Source organism: Plutella xylostella, chromosome 4, assembly GCF_932276165.1.
Source record: "Plutella xylostella chromosome 4, ilPluXylo3.1, whole genome shotgun sequence".
Taxonomy (NCBI): domain Eukaryota; kingdom Metazoa; phylum Arthropoda; class Insecta; order Lepidoptera; family Plutellidae; genus Plutella; species Plutella xylostella.
The window spans coordinates 3,161,184-3,184,316 of record NC_063984.1 but is presented as its reverse complement, the minus strand read 5'-3'; the positions used below and the strand labels follow the sequence as shown (position 1 = coordinate 3,184,316).

General features: G+C 42.5%; 2 protein-coding genes across 2 annotated transcripts; both read right to left on the bottom strand.

Moving 5' to 3' along the window:
- Window positions 1-219: 219 nt before the first annotated feature.
- Window positions 220-7,966, bottom strand: LOC105382592 (nuclear pore complex protein Nup93-1). The gene is made up of 14 exons (XM_048631379.1): window positions 7,601-7,966; window positions 7,260-7,440; window positions 6,685-6,987; window positions 6,373-6,515; window positions 5,916-6,149; window positions 5,287-5,428; window positions 4,288-4,453; window positions 3,910-4,015; window positions 3,703-3,788; window positions 3,013-3,139; window positions 2,387-2,633; window positions 1,742-1,975; window positions 764-958; window positions 220-405 (listed from the first exon to the last, which is right to left on the bottom strand). Exons 1-14 carry the CDS (start codon window positions 7,765-7,767, stop codon window positions 286-288), a joined length of 2,451 nt encoding a protein of 816 aa, XP_048487336.1. The 5' UTR covers window positions 7,768-7,966; the 3' UTR covers window positions 220-285.
- Window positions 7,967-8,830: 864 nt separating this feature from the next.
- LOC105393769 (regulator of nonsense transcripts 2) lies at window positions 8,831-23,037 on the bottom strand. The gene is made up of 12 exons (XM_048632304.1): window positions 22,188-23,037; window positions 21,857-22,069; window positions 21,360-21,611; window positions 20,154-20,299; window positions 19,566-19,860; window positions 19,142-19,357; window positions 18,599-18,771; window positions 16,325-16,534; window positions 10,788-11,442; window positions 10,264-10,413; window positions 9,694-9,839; window positions 8,831-9,486 (listed from the first exon to the last, which is right to left on the bottom strand). Exons 1-12 carry the CDS (start codon window positions 22,875-22,877, stop codon window positions 9,312-9,314), a joined length of 3,321 nt encoding a protein of 1,106 aa, XP_048488261.1. The 5' UTR covers window positions 22,878-23,037; the 3' UTR covers window positions 8,831-9,311.
- Between the last annotated feature and the right edge of the window lie 96 nt (window positions 23,038-23,133).

The following is a 23,133-nucleotide window of genomic DNA, read 5'->3' as shown; positions in this document are numbered from 1 at the left end:
TATAGTGACTTGTATAATTATGAATGTGAATAATAGGACACTGTATTACATGCCTATGACAATAAAAATGAACAATAATGAACTCAAATTTTTAATTTTCTTTTACCTATAGACCTAGGCCCATAAGACTTACTCGTACTTAGGGTCGCTGTTCCAGCAAATCAAAAAAAGGTACATAACAATGTAATTTTTACAACTATAGAATAACAAACAAAACAGTGACATTAAATAAAAATACTTTATTGCCTACCTTAACACTAAGTTCTTAACAACACCTGGTACAGTCTAGTGCATGAGGATCTGCATCTGCGCGAGCTGGCTGTACGTGTCTCCGGGCATCCTGTACGCGATGTTACCCGCGAACGTATTGAGGACTTCTGCTTGCTCGCGCAGCCATTCGACTTGCTGCAACAAAGATGGGCCATTGAAAATAGGGCTACAGTATCAAACGTGTACCGACAAACGTTAGATCATAGCAAAAAAAAACAAACGGACAAAATAATAACATTTTGAAAAAAAACAGATGGGGAAATATTTGATATACTCTAACAAATAGGGATATATGCTGCATCAATAAAGAATCGAATGGACATGTTTGAGACTTGCACAACAGGAATACTATGTAGTATGGGAGCCTAAAACTTACTCCAATTTTCCTTCCAAAAGACAATAAACTCTACTCCAGAGACGCAGCCGTCCAGCTTGCATGGATAGAGCAGGTATAAAAATCATTCAGTTGTCAACAATAGATCCATCAACTCACCTTGCTACTGCCCTGCGGCGCGCGCGGGTCAGCATTAGCCCGCAGCCGCTGCCTCTGCGCCAGCAGTATGGTGCACACGGCTCGCAACACAGCTGGTAGTGTCCGCAGTAACTCCCCGCGGGCGGAGCGCGCGCCCGACACGCAGTTGTCCAGCTCAGAGGGCGAGAGCGGGACGAGCGAGCATTCGCGGAGCGTCTGTGGAAGTAAACGGGATTTAGGCCTTGGGTTTTATACGGCGGTTGAAGCTGTACTATTATCATCAGCAAACTATGGACATATATTGCATCGACATGCCGGGTGCTTTAAGGTCCAGTGGATATGAAAAGGCGTCTGACCCATTGCTTTAAAATTTAAATCACTTATTACTACTTGATTCTACAAATATAAATCTATAAGTATGTCATGTTTACGCCAAAAACAACAAAATTTCACCATAAACAGCACATGCTGAGCCGGTGCCGATTTGACGAAGTAGACAGCAACCTTTTATGTTATTCTTTGTTTTATTTTATTATTTCCTGTATTTTTGTTCTTGTCAGTGTGCCAAATAAATGTTCCTTTATCTTAATCAAAACTCACCTCCAAAGCGGCGTCATAATTATCCGCATGGAACTGATCGAAGAACGTCATGAGCTTGCACAGCTTGTTATATACGCGTCCACCCTGGTGGCGGGCAGCGCGGCGGCGTCGCAGCGCAGGCGGCGGGACACGTGCATACTCGTAGAGTCAATATTTCAAGTCAACCCCAAAAACAACTGAACTTCACCATAAACCAAAAAGTACTCACCTCCAAAGCGGCATCATAATTATCCGCATGGAACTGATCGAAGAACGTCATGAGCTTGCACAGCTTGTTATACGCATCGACCTTCGTCGCCGGCAGCGCGGCGGCGTCGCAGCGCAGGCGGCGGGACACGTGGATAGATTCAATATTTCATGTCTACCCCCAAAAACAACTGAATTTCACCAAAAACTCACCTCCAAAGCGGCATCATAATTATCCGCATGGAACTGATCGAAGAAGGTCATCAGCTTGCACAGCTTGTTATACGCATCGACCTTCGTGGCCGGCAGCGCGGCGGCGTCGCAGCGCAGGCGGCGCGACACGTGCTGTGCTAGTGAGGACAGCCGCTGCCGCAGCCCGCCGCCTCCGCTGGCGTGCACCACTTGTGCTAGCAGCGTGCAGAAGAGTTCGAGCACTTTGTCTAGGTTCTGTGGGGGAGTTTGGTTAGATTTTAGTAAGTTAGTGGGAGCCATAACGCAGCAGTGGGACACTACAGAGACTACATAAAAAAGTAAGTTATTAGGACAGCTGCGAATGAGTACTGCCAATGTCGTGCGATTTAGATTTGGGGTTAGGTTCATTTGCGTAAGGATTTTTTAACAGTAAACATTTATTTATTTATCATACATGATACAGGGCAGAATGCAGCAATGAAGATCAAAGAAACCCGTTCGTTGGCGTTCGTTTGGCCGGTCTGTACGCAGCTATAAACAAATTTAAATATTTTTGAACTGAAATCTCTAACAATTGTATGCTCTATGTATAAAGATCGTCACGTTTAGTAGGTGTCTCAAGAAATCTAGTTATACATGAAAAAAACAGATCAATCAAAAACTCACCCCAGCAATATCATACATAGTGATAGCATCCTCAAACAGCCCCTTATTCACCAGCTGTTCCGCGACATTCAGCGCAATCACTTGACTATCTATATGCGGGTTGTTGAACTGGTCCAGCAAGCCCTGGCTGCGGAGCCCGGAGCCCGCGTCCATGCGGCCGAAGAGAAGCTCGTAGTCTCGGCTTTCGAGAGCCAGGTCCGTGCAGCAACACATGAAGAGGTTCTTGCCGCTAGGGTCTTTCAGGTTTCTGGAAGAGGGAAGTTGGTGAGTCTTCTGAGCTGTGTTATGTATGTTTTAAGGCTCAGATAACTAAATAGGTAATTACTAAAAGCTGAAATTTAATAAGTATGTAAAAGTGGAAGGTAGGAACGGAAGGCTACCTATCTTCGCATTCAAGCATTATTTTAGTAAACACAGTCTCAAGGTTGCCTGTAAGAGATCACTCTTAGCGATAAGGCCGCCTATTGTTCATTGCTCCTAGTTTATAAGTATTCTTTTTATGTTTTGCTATTTTTGGTGACCAATAAAGTTATATTATATTCTATTCTAAAGTGGCAGGTCACCCTTTCGGATAACAAAACAGTATTCGCATCACTTTCTCCCAAGTATTGTCCACACAATCTAACCTCAAGAAGAAGTAGTAATGCAGAGCATCGGACGGGTCTGTCAGCTCGAACTTCCTGACGTAGAGCAGCAGCAGGCGCGCCAGGTTGAGGCGGCGCAGCGGCGCCGGGTCCTCCGTGTCCACTGACACTGTAATTGTACGGTCCGAGTTTTAGCTGTTTCATTACTAGGCAAAACATTCCTTATAAAAGAGATAGATATAAAAGAGTACATCCTAACTATCCTAACTAATCTTAACTATCCTAACTAATCCTAATCCTAACTAATCCTAACTAATCCTAACTATCCTAACTAATATTATAAATGCGAAAGTAACTGTGTCTGTCTGTCTTTCTGTCTGTCTGTCTGTCTGTTACTCTTTCACGCCAAAACTACTGAACGGATTTGAATGAAATTTGGTATACATATGGTCTAGACCCTGAGAAAGAACATAGGCTACTTTTTATCACGGAATTCCCACGGGAAAATCTTTTAAGGCGAAGCGAAGCTCGCGGGCAGTGATAGTTCTTTATACATTCACCGCCACTGTAGCGATAACTTCTAGTGATCGGAAAATATGACGCAATTACCCCGGTTGACCTTATCCCTTAGAATTCTGGAAAAATAAGTTACAGGGCAGACTTCCGGAAAAGCACTCTGACTCAAATCCTACTGCAGAACCAAGTTATATTCTCAAAATCTATAAAACTTACGTAAAGGTGCTTGTACGTTGCGCGGGGTGCCCAGCATGTAGACATCGTGAAGTGCTAACGCCATGTGGACGCCATGGACTTGATATCTACAACAACAAAGTGTATGACAAACATTAATTTAATGACTATCCAATCTATCCATTATGGTTGTTATCAATGTGAACATATTTTAAATATGTTTAAGTATTTAACTAGTGATTTCCTTACCTCGGGATTCTGGACAAGAACTCGATGGCTGGCTCGAACTGTCCAGTGAGCGTTAATACTTGGAAATATACCAACGGCTTCTCGTAGGCATGGTAGTGTGTTTCACCTGCAACCAAATATATGACCCATGACCATATGAAGTTGGTAGGTATAAAAATGTAAAATATTTAAAATAACGTCGAATTTTATTATTATTAGTTTGTTCCAACCCAATAACTCATAGTTACATTCAACCTTGAATCTTCAACAGGAAACTATCAAAATAACAAACTGTGCTCTATCGAGGAATATCGGCAATATAAAATCCACATAATTTACACTTGAGTGAAAAAATATAATATTGAAGTAGCCATGGTAAAAAAAAACATGAAATCTCACCATACTCCTCCAGTATCATCTTCTGCAGGTCCGAGTACGAGAACTCGCTGGTCTCCCCTCCTCTTGCCTTGATGACGGACAGCTTCAGCCACAGGTAGTCGTCGGCCGAGCGAGCCACCTCCCCGTGTTCCTCGCCCGCGTCGCAGCACCCCACCACGCAGTACACCTGACGGATGAGGGGTTAAGAACAGGAATCATTAAAAAAGCTCACAGACGAAAGGGAGAAAAAATGCGTATAATGACGGAACGCTTCGAAAGTGTCAGGAATAGAACAACGCGGGCTCTGCAGTACTCGCTTCGGGCTACGTAAGACCTCCTTTAACTCGCAACATACGTCTTCATTCGTGATTCCACGGTGAGCTATGGACGTTTCTATGACGTTTCCGTTGTGAGTTGAACAGAGACCGTACGGAGTCCGCTTCCCTCGCAATGGAAGGTGGGTGTGAGGGGTGATGACGGACAGCTTCAGCCACAGGTAGTCGTCGGCCGAGCGAGCCACCTCCCCGTGCTCCTCGCCCGCGTCGCAGCACCCCACCACGCAGTACACCTGGCATATGGATGCATCGTATTGTAAAACAAATGGAAGAAATAAGTGGGGTTAGAAAGTCCAAGCGAAGCAAGGAATCACAGCCGACCCTAGTGCACAGCCGCATCAGCATCACGCCAAACTCTGCGCACGCGCATGCGAATATATTTTAAGGTAAGTAAATGCTGGCACCACCTATACCTATAGTTTCAGTATGTGAAAACTTACAAATTAATAGTATGAATTTCAAGACAAAATGAAATAATAAACAGTGTTTTCATAAAATACCTATTGTACAATAAAGAGTATCAAATTTAAGCAGTGTGGTAATAACATATTCTCTAATAGGCAAGATAGGATAGGACAGGACAGTAAAAATCTTATGCAGACAATATAAAAAAAAAAGATTCCGACGAATTGAGAACCTCCTCCTTTTTTTTAAGTCAGTTAATAAAGTGTTTAAATGAACTTACAGCTCTCTTGTAGGGGTCAGTGGAGTTGCGCACTTGGATCCGGTACTGGAAGTTGACCGCCGTCTGCAGTTTGTCGCTCAGCGGCTTCTCCGGGCAGCGGATGTGCTCCTCCAGGGCTGATATGAACTCCTCGTGGTCACGTCTAAATTGTGCAGACAACATTAGTATATGATCATCTGAATCCAGTAGGTACTTACTAAAAATTCCATTGATATGTATGACTGGAAGTTACAGTGAACTGTTGTGGTCTAATCCACACGCACTCACGCCTTGTACTATTGTACTCCCTTGCGGGGTAGGCAGAGGTGCATTGCTGCACCCACTTTTCGCCAGAGTGTATGTTAGTCCCAATGTAATAGGGGGCGGGCCTATTGCCATTATACGGGCACATCCAAGACCCGAGAACAAATATCTGTGTTTAAACAAATATCTGCCCCAGCCGGGAATCGAACCCGGGACCATCGGCTCAGTAGACAGGGTCACTAACCACTACGCCATTCGGCCGTCTTGTGACCATGTGGTCTAATCATTGGTTATAATTTAGCAATAGTAACTTCAGCTGGTCCAAAAGGGACCCTGCATAACCAACCAAATTTATAGAAACCTAACCAACCACAAAACGCTCTTACCCAGCCTTCCGCAAGCAGTGCAGCGCCGCATTAGCGTCCCCACTCCTCAGACAGTAGTACACCATGGGCCAGAGCGGGCGCTCGTCTATCACTCCATCAGTTAACCCTTGCACGTTCTGCCCCTGCAGGCGGAGGCCCACGAAGCCGCGCACTAGCGGGTAGGTGCCGGGCTCCCCGCCGCGCATCGCCGCCGCAGGGTTAGCGCGGACCACGTCGCCCATGTACTGTTTGTATCTGTGGGAAAATAGATTGTAAATGAAGAGGGAGTGTGAATGTGAGCAGGCTGATGATGATGATAGATTAAATAATATCATGGCTGCAAAATGTAAGCCAAGCCATTGGTTTTAGGCTAGTACTGGTGCATTGTATGTGAGGCATTATCCAAGATAAAAATCTGTATAGAAAGTGTATTTTAAAGAGAAAACTTTTTGATAATTATTTTATACACATTATGTACCTCTTTTCCAAATACGATTTTCCCTGAGCTATCAGACACTGTTGGATGGTTGGGTTTCCTCTCGCCTTCAGTGGATCCTCATCACGGGCCAAAGCTGGTATGTTGGCCATTGTTTTTACTATCTCCCACATTTCTTTCACTTTCTGAAAGCATAATTAACACATCAATATAGTATACAAGCACCCTTCCTAGAAATGCTTTGAAGGATATGGCATATCCAAAGTAACAAAAACTATTTTGCTTATAGCTGCTATTTGCTAAGAATCTGCTGTGCAAGTATAAATAGTAAGTAGTTATAGACAGAATACTTACAGGATCATTCAGTTCATCAGCCACCTGGGCAAACTTCTGGTGAAGTGCTGTCCTTGACTTTGCTCCTTGGAAGACTAACTTGTTATACTGGTGCACTTGTTTAGCATATGCTGACTCTGTACCATCCAGCATAGAGCGGCCAAACTTCTTAGGAGTGTCGGCCATGCTAGGAGTTTCCGGAATACGCTTCAGGTCCAACCAGTTTTGTGAAGGCCCAATCATAGCATTCATTAACTTGATTTTCTCATTATTCCACTCTGACAGCATGTGTTCCCATTTCTGATCTTCTGTGGTTTGAAGGGACTGAAAGCACAGGTAGTGTTTCATAATGGTAGAATAAAATATGTAAATGTTAAGCATGGTGTACATGACCATGACAGAGCACCAGCATCTATGTGCACATTCATTTACCTCATTTCACTATAGATCTACTTTGAAAAAAAATTAATGAAAAATACACTCACAAGCAATGATAAAGTTCCAATGATATATTTATGGAAATGCAATGGCAGGTGGAACTTTTTCAATGCTTGTGAGTGAATAATGGAATCATAACACAATATAATCATACTTACATTTTTGTTTACTTCATCAATCAGTGATAGAATAGCATTCTCTCTTTCATTCTTTAAGAAACTTTCAATGTCTGAGTCTGCAATAGGCTGAAGTGGTTCAAATGTCCTTTTAGAACTTAGAGTTTCAAGTTTCTGTGATATCTTTTGTAAGTCTATTCCTTTTGACCCCAGGAGCAAATGGCTAAAAAAACAAAAACAAAAATTTTACATCCCACACAATTTCATCTTGTGTAGGTATTTAATTCTGAAATAAATGGATGCGAGTAAGAGTAAGGGACATGGCCTCCTAATCCATTAAATTGTTTTTGCCCTAGCCTATAAAACGTATCACATAAACTTACGCTTGGATGTCATTGGCTCCAGACTGCACCACCCGCGAGTACAGCTCCTGGGAGGCCTCGAGCACCTGCCCGAGCGATCGCTCCACTCGGGGCAGCTCCTCATTGCCCTCGATCTCCGTGGTGAGCTGCTCAGCCTGCTGCAATAGCTTGCTGAAGTCCGAATCCATTTTGAGGTTATGTTGATATTAACCTAGTGAAAAGGACCGCTGCTAAATTGGTTCACGTAAAACACAACATTTAGTTAAACACTGGAATACTATGATTTTATTAACACTGGAATGGAATCGTTTCGTTTATAATAGAGAAAATTTAAATAAAAACAAAAAATAACAGCCGGTACAAGATGCTTTTCTGACAGTTTTTCAAACTGTCAAAATCAGAATCACAGATTAGATCATAGTGGTGCCACAGAGGCTGTTCGAAATCGATTTCGCTTAAATGATAATAAAGACAAACTTATCTGTTCCGGTGAGAGCGGACTAAATTAATTCATATCTCATAACTTACCAATGAATTATACATTCATATTAATTAGATTAGATGGGTTTATTAAAACCGAAAAGGTGAATTACCACTACGCTAACTTAAAATCTTATCATCACGACCCATTACGTCCCCACTGCTGGGGCACGGGTCTCCTTCCAATGAAGGAAGGGTTTAGGCCTAGTCCACCACGCTGGCCAAGTGCGGGTTGGTGGACCCCAACACAAGCAAGCTTGTGCTGAGAGAGTTGTCGGGTAAGTGGGCAACCCGACTGTCAGATGTTTTCAAGCCGCCCGAAGGCCTCTGACTAGGCTTAACGACTGCTGCCGAAGCAGCAACCGGGACCCACGGCTTAACGTGCCGTCCGAAGCACGGAAGCGTCCAGAAAAGAACCACTTGAAATCGGTCACCCATCCAATGGCTGACCGTGCCAGTTGTTGCTTAACCTCAGTGATCAGTTACGATCTTATAGAATCAAGAAATATTAGACATTTACGTGAGCCCTCACCGGATCAGATAAGTTTGTGGCACTATACTGCTTATGCATTTATTCCATACAAACACACACACGCCTTGTTTTATTCGTTTATTGGGGAAAGCGAATGTCTGCCCACAACCAAGGAGAAATAAAACACTAGCCACAACCTGCCCCGACTGCCCTCAACCGGTGTTTGAACCCCGTTCGGCCCGGGCTAGACTTCGAAATCAAAATAAAAACTTCTTATTTAATTAATCAAATTATTTTATTTAAAATACAACACATTATATGAACTTCACAATCAATATAAGAGTTACTTAACGGAATATATCCAATCTGCAAAGGGACTGCAATGAGTAACAATAATGATTTAATATTTAATTTACATAGTGTCCACATTCACGGTTCAGTTCTAGCATCGGATACAATAGATTCATGCCAAGATTCTCTAAATGCAAAAGTAAAGCGACCGAAAATAAAGACTATACTATAGTATCAAAAAAGGGGCCATCCACTATTCGGATATCGTAGCCCCCTTCGAAACATGCTGTAGTACACTCTAACTTTCGTATAAATCTGAATTTCCAAACTTACAAAATATGAGAGAATGCTGCTGAGCTAATAAAAACCCACATAAATCCGGCAGGCATGGAAGCGTCTGCATACCACCCGTGGAATCATATCAGAGGAATTACTTTAATTTCATCCCACTGCACTAAAATCAATATCAATCCTGCGTTGATTCTAGGTTTATTTGAATTTCTTAGGTCCAAAGATGAGGTCAGCGTCGGGCGCTCCCTTGGGGTGTTGGTACTTTTGCCGCACGTGCTGCCCTCTGTTGGGGTTGCCGCCACCGCCGCCACCGCCGCCGGTTTCTGCACTGTATTCCTCTTCTTCTTGACGCTCAGATATGTTGAGGGTTAGGCTGGAGAAAGACATAAATTATTATTAAATCTTGGTGTATTAAAAGCTTAAAAAAATCACGCCTAAAGGGCTGGTAAATATTGAATACTGAAAGAAATAACACGAGACATGTTTGCTCAAACAAGAAGGAAGATGTACATTCATAATAATTTCTATCATTCAACAATTCGAGATTATTTCAACTCTACTTCCATGAAGTTAATTTTACCGTTTGACTCGCTCCATCTCCTGCTTGTCGGCTAGCGCCTGGGTCTGCAGGTTGCTGGCCAGCTCGGGCGGCGCGCTGAACGACTTGTACTGCGGCTTCGTGCCCTTGCGCACCATCAGCACGAACTCCACGTCGTCCTTGCCTTGCTGGAAGGTGAAAAACGTGTGTGTGAGAAATAATATAAATATGATAAGCCTTATTAGTTTATGACTTATTCAATGATAACGTGATAGGTACAGATGTGGAATTATGTGAATGCTCGAGTCGAGACCAAGAACTGGGAGGCCATTCATCGTTTGTAAAATTCCTTGGATCGCGCGCGAAGATAAAAGGCCGAGAACAGTGGGGCTGTTTGGAACCTGCCTATATCCTCAGTAGATGATTAAAAAGGTATTATAGCAACTATCTCATGTTCATAATAGTTAAAGTCGTAAAACTGACTAGGACGTGCTGAATGTGCTGACCACTATGTTTTTTGAAGAAGGGTCGCCTCGTACTTTGTTTGAGTCAAACGAGGACGACATGACTCCTAATACATCATAACAAGCTAAAAACCCATCAACACTTTACCAATAACTGCTCGTAAGTCTTCTTAGTAGTCTGCCGGCAGGTCATGGGGACCGCTATATCCCGCTGCTGCGGCCGGTTCTCGCGCTGTCTCTCCGCGATGTTCTCCAGCACCATCCGCTCGAACTGGGACTCGAACTCCACGTCTTCCACCTGAAATGTGTATAAAAGTATTTTTAGTACACAGTGTTGATAAATTAAAGTAAAAGTAAGCCGAAACCAGGTCATTATCAACTATTTTTGTTTTACGCATTTTGGAAATTCGTGTGTAAATAATATTTATTTCAAAGTCAGGTCTTACAAGCTTGTTTTACATTTATCTTCAGATATACAGTAGAACAAGGCTCAACTCTATACTGCTTAAAAAGGTAGAAAACCCGTAACTTGAGATGCTCTTCCTAAATACAATAACGCTACTTAGCATTCATGTTATTAGATTACTTGTAAGTAGATTTCAACCCTGTATAACTCATAGAGATATTTATTACGACAGTATATTGCGAAATAACAAAGAAAGTAATACTTACAGGTTTCGCTGCAGGCCTCCTCGGCTCATCGTTCATTTCATCCACTGCATCATTGTCTTCATTCACTGTGTTCTCCGTCATCATATCGTCATCTGAACTCTCATCGGGCAAATTGGGGTTATCAGTTTCGTCATCACTCTCTATTATTGTATCCAAGCCTTCGTTCATGCTGTCATCCCCTTGATCATCATAATTATCATCCTCCCCTAAATCCGGATATAAGGATTGCCTCAAATCTTCTATAGCGTCTTTACATTGCTGCCAGCTCGTGAACAAAGTCAATTTCGGTCTTAAACTCAGCAGGCACTCTTGATAAATATACTTGACGTAAATCGGAAACTTATTCTCCTCAGTCCAGTACGGGTCCGACTGCTTAAACCAGTAGTAATTCTGGAAGAAGACTAAGAAATAATCTAGCCTCTTCTTGCTGGATCCGCTGTTGAAATAGGCCCCACAGGTTTCTAACAAAGCGCAGACGAGTCGTATCCTAAACACGTTGTCTGGGGGGTCTAGAGGGGAGACCACGCCGTGTTCGTTGGTGACCCCGAACGTGATGAAGGAGTAGAGCACGTTGAACACGTCGCGCGAGTCCAGTAGCTTGTAGTTGTAGAGCTCGCCCAGGTACCGAACAGTGGCTATGCGGCGTTGGTTGTACCTGAGAGAGTGGAATTAATGTACCTAAATAAGTGCTTGATATACTGAGGCAGAAGTATTGAGAGATAGCATCAGCAGTCAATGATAATATGATAATAAGGAACAAGGAAGTGATAGTCTAATGAGACGTTTTGATAGCATGTTGATTGTTTAATATGCATTTATATCACATTCCACGGGGAAAGACATCTGACAGAACCCTTATTACATTCGAATAAGGGTAGTTTTTGTTTTGTATCAGATGTCTTTCCCCGTGGAATGGGATATACTCTATTTATTTCCTGGTAATACTTCCCAGGCACAAATTCTACGCCTGATAGATATTACAGTACAGTCCGCTACAGATGCAGCTGTGTACAGTACAGTGGGCTGCAGGTGTGTGTACCTGGGGTGCGGGTCCTCCATGGTGAGCCGTAGCTCCTCGAGCACGGCGTCCACCACGGCGGGCGCTGATAAAGCACGAGATACCAAGAATATAGGCTTTTATTTACAAAAATTAAACATATTATTTGTGAGACATTGTAAGACAACTGACACACAATTTCTTCGTAATATCCATAGATCATGACATTCTCCCCCGGTCAGTTTATTCTATAGCATAATCCCTTAAATACGTCGGCGCTCGTCTCTCTCTGGCAGAGCGGCGGGGTTCAGGCGTAGGCTCTTCATCGTCAGATAGGACATCATCGGGAGCGTCGTCGGGAGCGTCATTGGGAGTGCCATCATCGTCAGCATCGTCATTGGGAGTGTCATCATCATCAGCATCGCCTTCGTGCGGGAAAGGTGCTAATTGTCGGTTTGATACAGTAGTCTCACGGCCATCCGGTAGCTGTACATGCGAGTATGCCGGATTGGCCTCAATAAGTTGCACCCGTTCAACTATGTTGTCATATTTTGAGTTTCGAACATTTTTTTTTAGTAGTACAGGTCCCGGAGTCATCAGCCATGATGGAAGTGAATCCCCGTTCGGTGACCTTCGAGGATGATTGAACATACGTTCATGAGGAGTTGTGTTCGTGGACGTACAAAGTAACGAACGTATAGAATGTAGAGCCGTCGAGAGGACAAGTTGCCAGCTCTCCGTTGGCAGGTTCTTAGATCTGAGGGACAGTTGGACAGATCTCCATAAAGTTCCATTCAGACGTTCTACCTGTCCATTTCCTTGCGGGTTATATGGTGTGGTTCTACTACACGCAACGCCGAGTGGTATTAAGAACTTTCTTAACTCTTCGGACATGAAGGAAGCCCCACGGTCAGAATGGATATAAAGTGGCGTTCCAAATATGCAGAATAGCTCTTTTAAGCAGCTTATTACCGTGCTAGCAGATACATCCTTGCATGGGAAAGCAAATGGGAATCTTGAATATTCGTCGATGATCGTAAGGATATACCTGTTATTGTTATTTGTAGGTAGAGGCCCTTTAAAATCTATATTCAGCCGCTCGAATGTTGAGGTCGCTTTTATTAATTCACCTTGTTTTCTGATAAATCTTGGTTTTATTTCAGCGCATGTCTGGCATCTTGCGGTCAGGGCTCTAATATCTTCAAGCGAGTATGGAAGGTTTTTTGACTTAACCCAGTGATACATTCGAGTTACGCCAGGATGGCATAACTGATCGTGCGCTTCGATCAGTCTGTTCGTGTTTGTTGATGCACAGACTCTTGATAGAGCGTCAGCGACTATGTTTTCCTTTCCTGGGCGGTATATAATGTCGTATTTAAAGCATGATAATTCTAGACGCCATCTTTCCAATTTTTCGTTCTTTATTTTACTGCTATGTTTTTGGTTAAACATGAATGAAACTGATTGTTGGTCTGTCACAAGAATAAAATGTTTTCCAATTAGGTAGTGTCGCCATTTTCGTAGTGATTCTACGATAGCACCAGCTTCCTTTTCTATGGAACTCTGTCTGCGTTCCGAATCATTTAAGCTCCTTGAGAAAAATGCAACGGGTCGACCCTTCTGAGTTAGAGTCGCCGCTAATGAGTGTTCGGAAGCATCAGTTTCGACCGTGAACGTTTCTTTTGCATCAATAGCAGTTAAACAAGATTTAGCAATGTCGTGCTTGAGGGTTTCAAATTTTTCAATCTCTTGTTGAGTTAGGGGAAATACATTTCTATTGACAAGAGGGCTAATCTTTTCTGAAAAGTTACTTATCCACTTCGAATAATGTGCAAACATTCCCAGTGCACGTTTTAATGAAGCCGTGTCGTTTGGCACTGGTAAATCCATAAGTGGTTGTAGCCTTTTCTCGTCGGGTGTGATCGCATTGTTCTTAATGGTGTAGCCAAGTAGATTTATGGACTCACTGCCGAATATGCTTTTGTCTTTGTTCAAAGTGAGCTTGTATTTTTCTACTGCGTCCATAAATTTCTTCAAGTTTACGTCATGTTCATCTTTATTATTTCCACAGACAGTGACGTCATCTAAATATGCATATGTAGCTGGTAGTTTCTCCGTTGTTATGATATAGTGAAGAGTTCTTTGAAATGCTGCAACACCATTAGTGACGCCGAACGGTATTCTGGTAAACTGATATTGATTTCCGTCGGCTTCGAAGGCAGTATACTTTTTTTCGCTCTCTAGTATAGGTACTTGATGATATGCACTTTTTAAGTCAATCTGGCTGAAGTAGTTGTATTTTGCAACCTCTGAAACAATTGATTCTATATTGGGCAGCGGGAATGCGTCGAGTTCGGTATATCTGTTGATGGTGAGTGAATAATCAATAACTAGACGCTTCCTATGCATGCCTCCGCCAGCTACAAGAACTTGAGCGCGCCATGGAGATACGCATGGTTCTATTACCTTATCTTCCAATAATTTATTTATCTCTTCTGCTATGAACTTCTTGTCTTCATCGCTATACCGTCGTGATTTGATTGCAACGGGTTTTATGTCTGATGTGAGGTTAGAGAAGATTGTCGCCGGTGGTACAGAGGCAGCCATCACGTTGCATATTTTAAGTGGTTCTAAATTTCCTCCAAAATCTAATTCCAGTGATGAATGATTTTTCAGAATGTCATGCCCAAGAATCACATCAGCACAGAGTCGATTTACAATCAAAAGAGGTTGCTTCTTGTAAGTATGCTTCCTTATTTTAAGGGTGGCAATGCACATCCCTTCTACTGAAGAAGTGTGATCCAAAGAGGCCAAAGTTATCTGATGTTGGCATTTTCTTTTCTTTAATCCCAGTGTTTCAGCTAGCGAAAGGTTAATGAAACTTACGGAGCTCCCAGTGTCTATAAGTGCATCTGCATGGGAGTCGTTAATGGTAACTGGGATAGTGGCTTTGCTCAGACTTGCAGGGGAGGCAGCTAAAATTAATGCTGTCGTATGTTCTGCATCTTCCTGCGGATTTATGGTGTTTACCGTAGAAGTTCCTCTGCAGACACTTGCGAAATGCCCTTTCTTTGAGCACAATTGGCAAACAGAATTATATGCTGGGCATTTGAACCTTCTGTGCAAGACATTTCCGCCACAAAAGAAGCATGATTTTTTGTGAATTTGTTGTCCGGCAGCGCACACTGTTGGTTTACTTTCTTGCACTTCGGAGTTTACAGCGCTTAAGGTGGGTACATAGTTTGCGGTATTAGTGTAGCTCTGACAGTTTTTATCGGCCATTTCTAATGAGCTAGCTTGGTTGTGAGCTTCTTCAAGGGTTAGCGTAAGGTTTTCTAGTAATCTCTGTCTGATACTTTTGGAGCTTATGCCGGAGATAAAGGCGTCTCGAATATATTCTGTTTTATAGCCTTCGGCAGTTATTTCTTTGAAATTACAATTCTGGGACACAACCTTTAGAGCACGTAAATATTCATCGATTGATTCTCCGGGGAGTTGCTTGCGCGTAGATAACATATGCCGAGCATGAATTTCGTTATGTGGCTTAACGTATGTATTATTTAGTTGTTTCAGCGCCCCCTCATAGTCGTCGGTGTCTTGAATTATGCTGAACACACTTGGTGATAGGTGATTTATTAGTATTTTTAATTTTACCGAGTTCGGAAGCGGCGAGTCTCCAGCGGATATAAAATTGTCAAACGCCTTTTTCCAGTGCCGCCACTTCAGCTCGGCTCCCGTGGAACTTGGATCTACATCGAATCTCTCAGGTCTCAAGAATCGTGCAAAATCACCGGATGAAGATACTTGACTCATTATGTTTGTTTTATTTGTAAATAAAATTGATAAAGCACGAGATACCAAGAATATAGGCTTTTATTTACAAAAATTAAACATATTATTTGTGAGACATTGTAAGACAACTGACACACAATTTCTTCGTAATATCCATAGATCATGACAGGCGCCACGTGCTCCTGCCAGCCCGCCAGCTCGCGCCTGCCCGCTACAGTCCGCTACAGATGCAGCTGTGCACAGTACAGTGGGCTGCAGGTGTGTGTACCTGGGGTGCGGGTCCTCCATGGTGAGCCGTAGCTCCTCGAGCACGGCGTCCACCACGGCGGGCGCCACGTGCTCCTGCCAGCCCGCCAGCTCGCGCCTGCCCGCTACAGTCCGCTACAGATGCAGCTGTGTACAGTACAGTGGGCCGCAGGTGTGTGTACCTGGGGTGCGGGTCCTCCATGGTGAGCCGTAGCTCCTCGAGCACGGCGTCCACCACGGCGGGCGCCACGTGCTCCTGCCAGCCCGCCAGCTCGCGCCTGCCCGCTACAGTCCGCTACAGATGCAGCTGTGTACAGTACAGTGGGCCGCAGGTGTGTGTACCTGGGGTGCGGGTCCTCCATGGTGAGCCGTAGCTCCTCGAGCACGGCGTCCACCACGGCGGGCGCCACGTGCTCCTGCCAGCCCGCCAGCTCGCGCCTGCCCGCTACAGTCCGCTACAGATGCAGCTGTGTACAGTACAGTGGGCCGCAGGTGTGTGTACCTGGGGTGCGGGTCCTCCATGGTGAGCCGTAGCTCCTCGAGCACGGCGTCCACCACGGCGGGCGCCACGTGCTCCTGCCAGCCCGCCAGCTCGGCCGCCAGCCGCGCCAGCGCGCGCCGCGCCGACGCCCGCACGCGCCAGCCCCCGGCCAGTTGTTGGATGCCGGCTACAGAGACGTCCGGGTCCTCCCAGTTGAGCTTGCGCATTAGTCTGTGGGGGAAGGTAATTGGTATGCATTATATATTGTTTCGTAAGGAGATCAAATTGCGGCTATGGTAAACGTTGCAGAATAGGGAGTAGTGTTAGTTGACTTTCGACTAGAGTTTTGTCATTTTACAATGAAATATAAATTAAAATATCTGGGGGCACGGTAGTGTACTAAAGCGGCACGGCCGTACCATCCTTTTCTCGAAGCAATTCAGGCCATTTTCGACCCCCTGTAACTTCGTTGTGGATAAAACTAGAAGACTGAATTTTCAATGACCATGCAGCATTGTAAAGACACGGTATATTTAAAATGTCATTAAATTTGAAACAGTAGTTTAATAATTATAACGGGTCAAAGTTTCTTAATTTTGTCACTGACTCACTCACTCACTCACTCACTGATCATAAAAATTCTAAGGCACTTCTAGCAGACCTAGAAGCTTCAAATTTGGAATATAAGTAGTGTTTGGTGTATGAATCAAGGAAAAACTAAAATATTTTCCACCAACTCGAGTAAAAATTTTGAATTTTGTTCCAGTTTTCTAGATAGGTACATAACTGCTTAAATAATTTCATAATCACATATCTGGGGGCACGGCAGTGCCCCCACCAAGTAAAGTGCCAAATCGAGCAAAAAATTCCCGTCATGCAAATTAAATCCGCAAAGGATGGATTACCTACCTACGGACAAAGCACATGAGGCTACCAGTGCTACCACTTATAGTAAAATTTTCTTAATGTAGGTACAATGAACTTTATGTATTGGAAACTAAGGTTGAAATTTAATTAGGGAAATTTGATGGAGTACGAAGTATCAAAGTTGCGTTTATTCATTACGTACATTACGTAGCCAAAAATAAAGATTCTTGATTCTTACCTCAAGTTTGCGATTTATAGTCGTTTGCAATAGAATCCAACAATCATGTAAACAAACCAAATTGTCATGATTACTCCGTAATCACATACATTTGACGATCAATTATGAACATAGTCTGATTTCAACGAACGCACCATTGTTTTCACATTATCTTCAACACGATTTAACTTGTATTTATAAGTTAAATTTGTTAAAACATTTGCAACGTAAAAATTTCGAAGTATTTGCCAAGCTGTCATCTTAGTTTTTTACTCATCGAACTCTATAAGTCATTGAAAAGTTAGTGTTGTTCGTAATCTGAAGTTATCTTTTAATTTTAATTTAATAAATTATTTTAATTTAATATTATTTGAATACAATATTTTTTTTTCAAGAGCTTAATATAATTAACCAAAACGAAAAAAGGAAGAGGAAGAAATGAAAAAGCTCGACGGCATTTTAGACACGGCAAGCGATGACACAGTGGTTCCATTTATAATTACGGTCACCGGCGACACTTCTGATAGTGATGATTTAACAACATTTAAATTGGTTTTAATAAACACTTTTTTTATATATAATCAGTTTTATTTTATAGTCTATGGCTTATATATTTAATCAAATTAAAACACTATGACATCACTATGGGCATAAACAATACGCTGTCAATGTCAGTCCGCCATATTTGTTTACATGATTGTTGGATTCTATTGCAAACGACTATATGTAGGTATGTACCTACCAAACTAATTTAACGCACCTACGTACCAAGAAGGTACCGAGAAGAAAAAAAAAGTAGAACTGTCAAAAAATACAAAAACAAATGAGATCCCATCAAAAACAATACTTGTCAAAAAAACAAGTCTCGTAACTTTATATAAAACATTAAAGATTTTTAAGATTGATATGCGTGCGTGGATAAGACTTGGTATTACATGGATCTCACAACTTTTTAGCGTAGAACAAATGAGTTACGAGACTTGGTTTTTTTGACAAGTATTGTTTTTGATGGGATATTTTTTTCTATGTACGATCGATAAGACAGGCAGGAGTGTGCGCATTAGCCAGAATAGATCCATAGCGACCGACCCGCATAGCGCGGCCCAACAGCCTCCGAAAAACCTACTGAGATGTCCTAGAATGTAACCTCACGCTTTATTAATTAGACAAGGCGTATTACGCTTGATCACGTACAACAGTTTACAACCCACCTCAATATCTTCTCCTCATTGCTCTTCTGCAGGTCCTCGTGCAGGATCTTCCTGATGAACTGGTGCAGCGGCGGCTCCTCCTCGCGCGGCTGCGCCGGCGCCTCGGGCGGGCACACGTAGTAGAACGCGTTCTCTATCTGGGTCACGTAGCGCGAGTCTAGCGCCGATACTGTCTGGAAGGGTAAGGAATAAGCAAGTTATGACGCTAAATTAGATCGAATGTATTTTAAAGGAAGGAACTATGCAGGCACATAAGGCCGGCTTGGACAATAAATAGATGCTATTGTTACCAATGGAATGCCACTGTGGATTTGTACAATATAGGATGCAAAAAAATGCGTAAAGTAAGCTAAAAGGGAGTGAACTTGGGATGATTCGCGGAAACTTTGTTGGTCACGTGACTAGTAAAGTTGAACAAAAGTTGTTCAGAATGAGACACAGAGTCACCATGGTTCGGATTATACTATACCATTTTTGCGACATAAATAGGTTTAGAAGTAGAGTCGCGTTTCTTTAAATAAAATAATGTTGAAATCCACATACCTTTTTCCTCATCATCTGTTGCAGATATATCATGGTCCGCTGATGCGTGTCCGGATTGCAGTAGAGATATCTCCCGCACGTCTCGAGCAGGTTGCACGCCATCTCCACGTGGTGGTGCTTGAAGTCGTGCAGTAGAACCTTCAGGCAGTACAGAGCCTCCATCTTGGAGTATAAGCTGAACTTCACCAGCTCGCCGATGAATCTTACCACTTTTATCTGGAAGAAAATAATATTTTCATTGTGAACTAGACACTGCTGGTTGGTAAGTAAATTGTATATGGCCAAATCACCTGTTTAATTCAGGCAGATCTGTATGCAAATAAATCCCTTTAGGTAATGATTATAAAAGATCATTACATCCATTCATCATCATCAGTCAACTTTAGGTTGGCTTATTAACTATATCAATGGCTTACATACGTACCTTGGATTCAATATTGATCTGATCCTTTTTCCTAACATGATACTTGAAGTCTTGTTTGAGCATCTGGCACAGATCCACGCACACATCCGGGATAACCGGATACAAGATGGCGGCGAATCTCGAGTAAAACGGCAACAAATCGAGCCTCGTCCTGGCAACACTGAACAGAACTCTCGTCAGCTTCTTCCGGTTGTTCTTTGTGTTCAAATTTAGAACGAAGTCCACGGCCGCGTTGTCTATGAGCTCTCTGTTGATGCAGTTGGGCAGCTCGTTCAGAAACGAGTCAAGGGCGTATCTGAAACCGAAGTTTGAGTTATCTAAAGGTTCAAATAGACGAAATAGGATATTTTATGTCGATTTCATCTACATTGCGGATTTTCAGAAAACTGCTGCGCTTCAGTTTGTCAGTTACATTATCTATACTTTTCTCTCACAAACCGAAGGTCTACCGCGCGCTGGGCAGCCAGGCCGGGCTGCCATGTATGCAGACTTGCGGGGCCAGTTAATAGCAGCCAGCGTCAACGACATGTAGTAACCATTTACCATTAGATGTTTGAATGAATGAATGAGTCTCTAGTCTCTACATACTTGTTGGAGACGCTGTGCGTGGGCGGCTCGTCCTGCTCGGGCTCGGGCGGCGGCGGCTCGGCCTCCTCGTCGCTCAGCTCCAGCTCCTTCAGCTCCTCGTCCAGCATCTCCTCGGTGACGGCCTCCTTGCTCTTCGGGACTATTGGCTGGAATGTACGATATGAATGGGTTAATTCATATATGTAATCACTTTCTCGTCATCACCAAAGGTTGACTGGTAGAGAATACTACTAGCATTAAGTTCGCCTATGTACTCATGTTTTTATGTGCAATAAAGAATTTATTATAAGGAGGAGTGCAGGCGTTGCAGGATACATTATTCAGCATCTCTTCTGTGACTCCTTCCTGGCTCTTTGGGACTACTATGGTATGGTACAGTTTTGTTAACATGATGTAACACAAATTTATATGTGTCTGATGTACTTATGGAGTGTTTTGGAGAGTTTAAACATTACAATTAACAATCATTTGTAAAGGCCCAAGCAAGCAAATAGATGTAGTGAAACTCCAGTGAAACTTGGAAATGAAGTGCTCCCCCATCAATCTACTGTAAAGTACCTGGACTTCCACTTAGACAGGAAACAAACTTGGAAATGCCATATACAGAAGAAAAGACACGAGCTAAATCAGAGATACCGATCACTGGAGTGGCTTATGGGTAGAAAATCCAGAGTATCACTTGAAAATAAATTGTTGATTTACATAACAGTCCTGAAACCCGTGTGGACCTATGGTATTCAACTGTGGGGAACAGCAAGCCAAACAAATATTGAAATCCAACAAAGATTTCAAAACGGAGTATTCAAAGCCATGCATTATGTAAATGCACCCTGGTTCACCAGAATGGATGAGGTGCATGAATATTTGAAAATGCCTACCGTGAGAGAGGAGGTGGCAAAACTTACAAGAACCTACCGAGACAGGATTGAAAATCACCCAAACAAACTGGCCACTGACCTTACCAGTAATTTACCCACCAGAAGACTAAAAAGAAAAAACATCTAGGATGACATAGACCAATAATACATTAGAAGGCAACCTGACAATGGGAGGGTATGCCTGCAAAGCCAATCATAAATCACGAAATGAACTGCTTATGGTTATATTAAACCGATTGCATGTTGGCAAACAAAATATGAAAAAAAAATAAAAAAAAATGATGTAATTTAAGCTTCCAGCTTCCATAAGAAATATAATCACATTCACCTCTTTAATTTGATAACTGGGCATGAACACTTTCAGATCAGGCAGGCTAGTGTAGAAGGTTCTTGTATCCTCATCCTGCCACGGATCAGCTCCAGCCTGGAAGGTGTACTCCTCAGTGCCTCCGAGGCTGATGCTCCCCTGAGCCTCCGTGACTGCCAGAGACAGCGTTGGAGGCTCACCTGCTTCTCCGAGGTCTTCTCCAAGGACTTCTGCAAAGCTTTGAGCTCCAGCCAAAAGCTTGTCATACATTGCCTGAAATAAAGTTATTTGATTTATTTTAGCTTTTATCAAATCAAATCAACTTAAATTATGAGAACAATTAAATCATTAGTTAGATGCTCTTCTTGGAATTTTGTTCACATAATTTGAAAAATTTACAATGGGATACATACATGAGCAAAGTTATCACTGTATTGATCCACATAAAACTTACATATCAAAATAAATGGAACACACAGTAACTACATAACAATCATTTGGTTATTTCAATACTTTACCTGATGTTGCTCCAGCTGGTCTTTCCTCTCCTGGGAGAGTTCTCCACGGGTGTGCAGGGTGCGTTGGTTGGCCACATGCAGAGCTTGCAGCTGACTCCTCTCGGAGAGGAGGTGTTTAGTCAAAGATGAGAAATAGTCCCTTAGTAGCTGCCGCACCACTGCTTGCTTTTCCGCTGGCAAGAATGTGTTCCTTGGTATTGTGATGTTGTTTTTCTACAATTACACAGAAATTTGTATTACATATTTCATATATTTAAACCAGTATTTATAAATGAAATAAAGGCAGCAACAACATGTCTTGTTGCTATGTTATAATGTTTCAGTTTCTTACCTCAGCTGTTTCCCTGATTTTCTTAGGGACTAGACCAGCATAATCTTCCCCACAATGCTTACAAAATGACAGAAGAATAGGAATGTTATTGTGGTCTTCCTTGTCCATGTTGATGAGCACAGTCAGTACATTGCCCAGTAGAGGAAGACCCGTCTTGTTCACAAATATACCAACAGTGACCAACTCTGCATAGAATCTTATGTCCACTCGTAGCTTTGATGAATTAGATATTTTATCTGTAGTCTTAAAGGTCAAAATCTTCTGCCAGTTCTCAAACAGATTAGATGAAAACTCAGCATAAGTCCGGTGGAGCTTGGAGCACAGGGTTATGGCAGCTGGTATGTCAGACATTTTCAGTTTTGCTTCAGTAATAGCTGATGCCACTTCAGAAATATACTTTGTAAGATTGAGGGCGCTAAAATCTTTCAGCAGGCTATCTATTTGTGTGGCGCTAAAAGATTTTAATTTCTTTACAAATGTTGTATTTTTCTTCAAACCTGAATCCAGTTTAGAAAAATGGTTTTCTGGCGGCCTTACACAGTTTAAATTTTCATTACGTAGTTCAGTTTTTTGTTTTATTCTAGTCTCTAGGTTAGAAATGTACTCCTGAAGAGCCACTTTCTCATTTTCTTCATCATGTTCTGTAGACTGGGCAACATCTTTTTCTACTTCCTTTTCTTCCGACGTCATGGCGCTGGTGATAACTTTTAATTTTACGTTAAATCTTCAGCACTTTGAGTTCTCAGACATAGTTGTATTAGTTGTTTTTATTTCGTAATTTTATTAAAATAAAAACAAATTTCCAGAATTCCACTTTTGACACATAGATTGACATATGTATTTGTCAATGTCAATTTGATTAGTCTTTGCCAGCCAGCACACAGAGCAAATATCGAGCACGAGTTTATAGTACAACACTTCCAAATCTTCCAATTTCCAATCGAAT

Coding starts and splice junctions, on each gene's coding strand:
- LOC105382592 (XM_048631379.1), bottom strand. CDS start 7,767: ATGGATTCGGACTTCAGCAAGCTATTGCAGCAGGCTGAGCAGCTCACC. Junction 6,988..7,259: donor TTGATGAAGTAAACAAAAAT/GTAAGTATGATT, acceptor CTGTGCTTTCAG/TCCCTTCAAACCACAGAAGA. Junction 3,789..3,909: donor TTCTTGTCCAGAATCCCGAG/GTAAGGAAATCA, acceptor TTGTTGTTGTAG/ATATCAAGTCCATGGCGTCC.
- LOC105393769 (XM_048632304.1), bottom strand. CDS start 22,877: ATGACGTCGGAAGAAAAGGAAGTAGAAAAAGATGTTGCCCAGTCTACA. Junction 18,772..19,141: donor AACAGATGATGAGGAAAAAG/GTATGTGGATTT, acceptor TTACCCTTCCAG/ACAGTATCGGCGCTAGACTC. Junction 10,414..10,787: donor GGAGGCCTGCAGCGAAACCT/GTAAGTATTACT, acceptor TACACATTTCAG/GTGGAAGACGTGGAGTTCGA.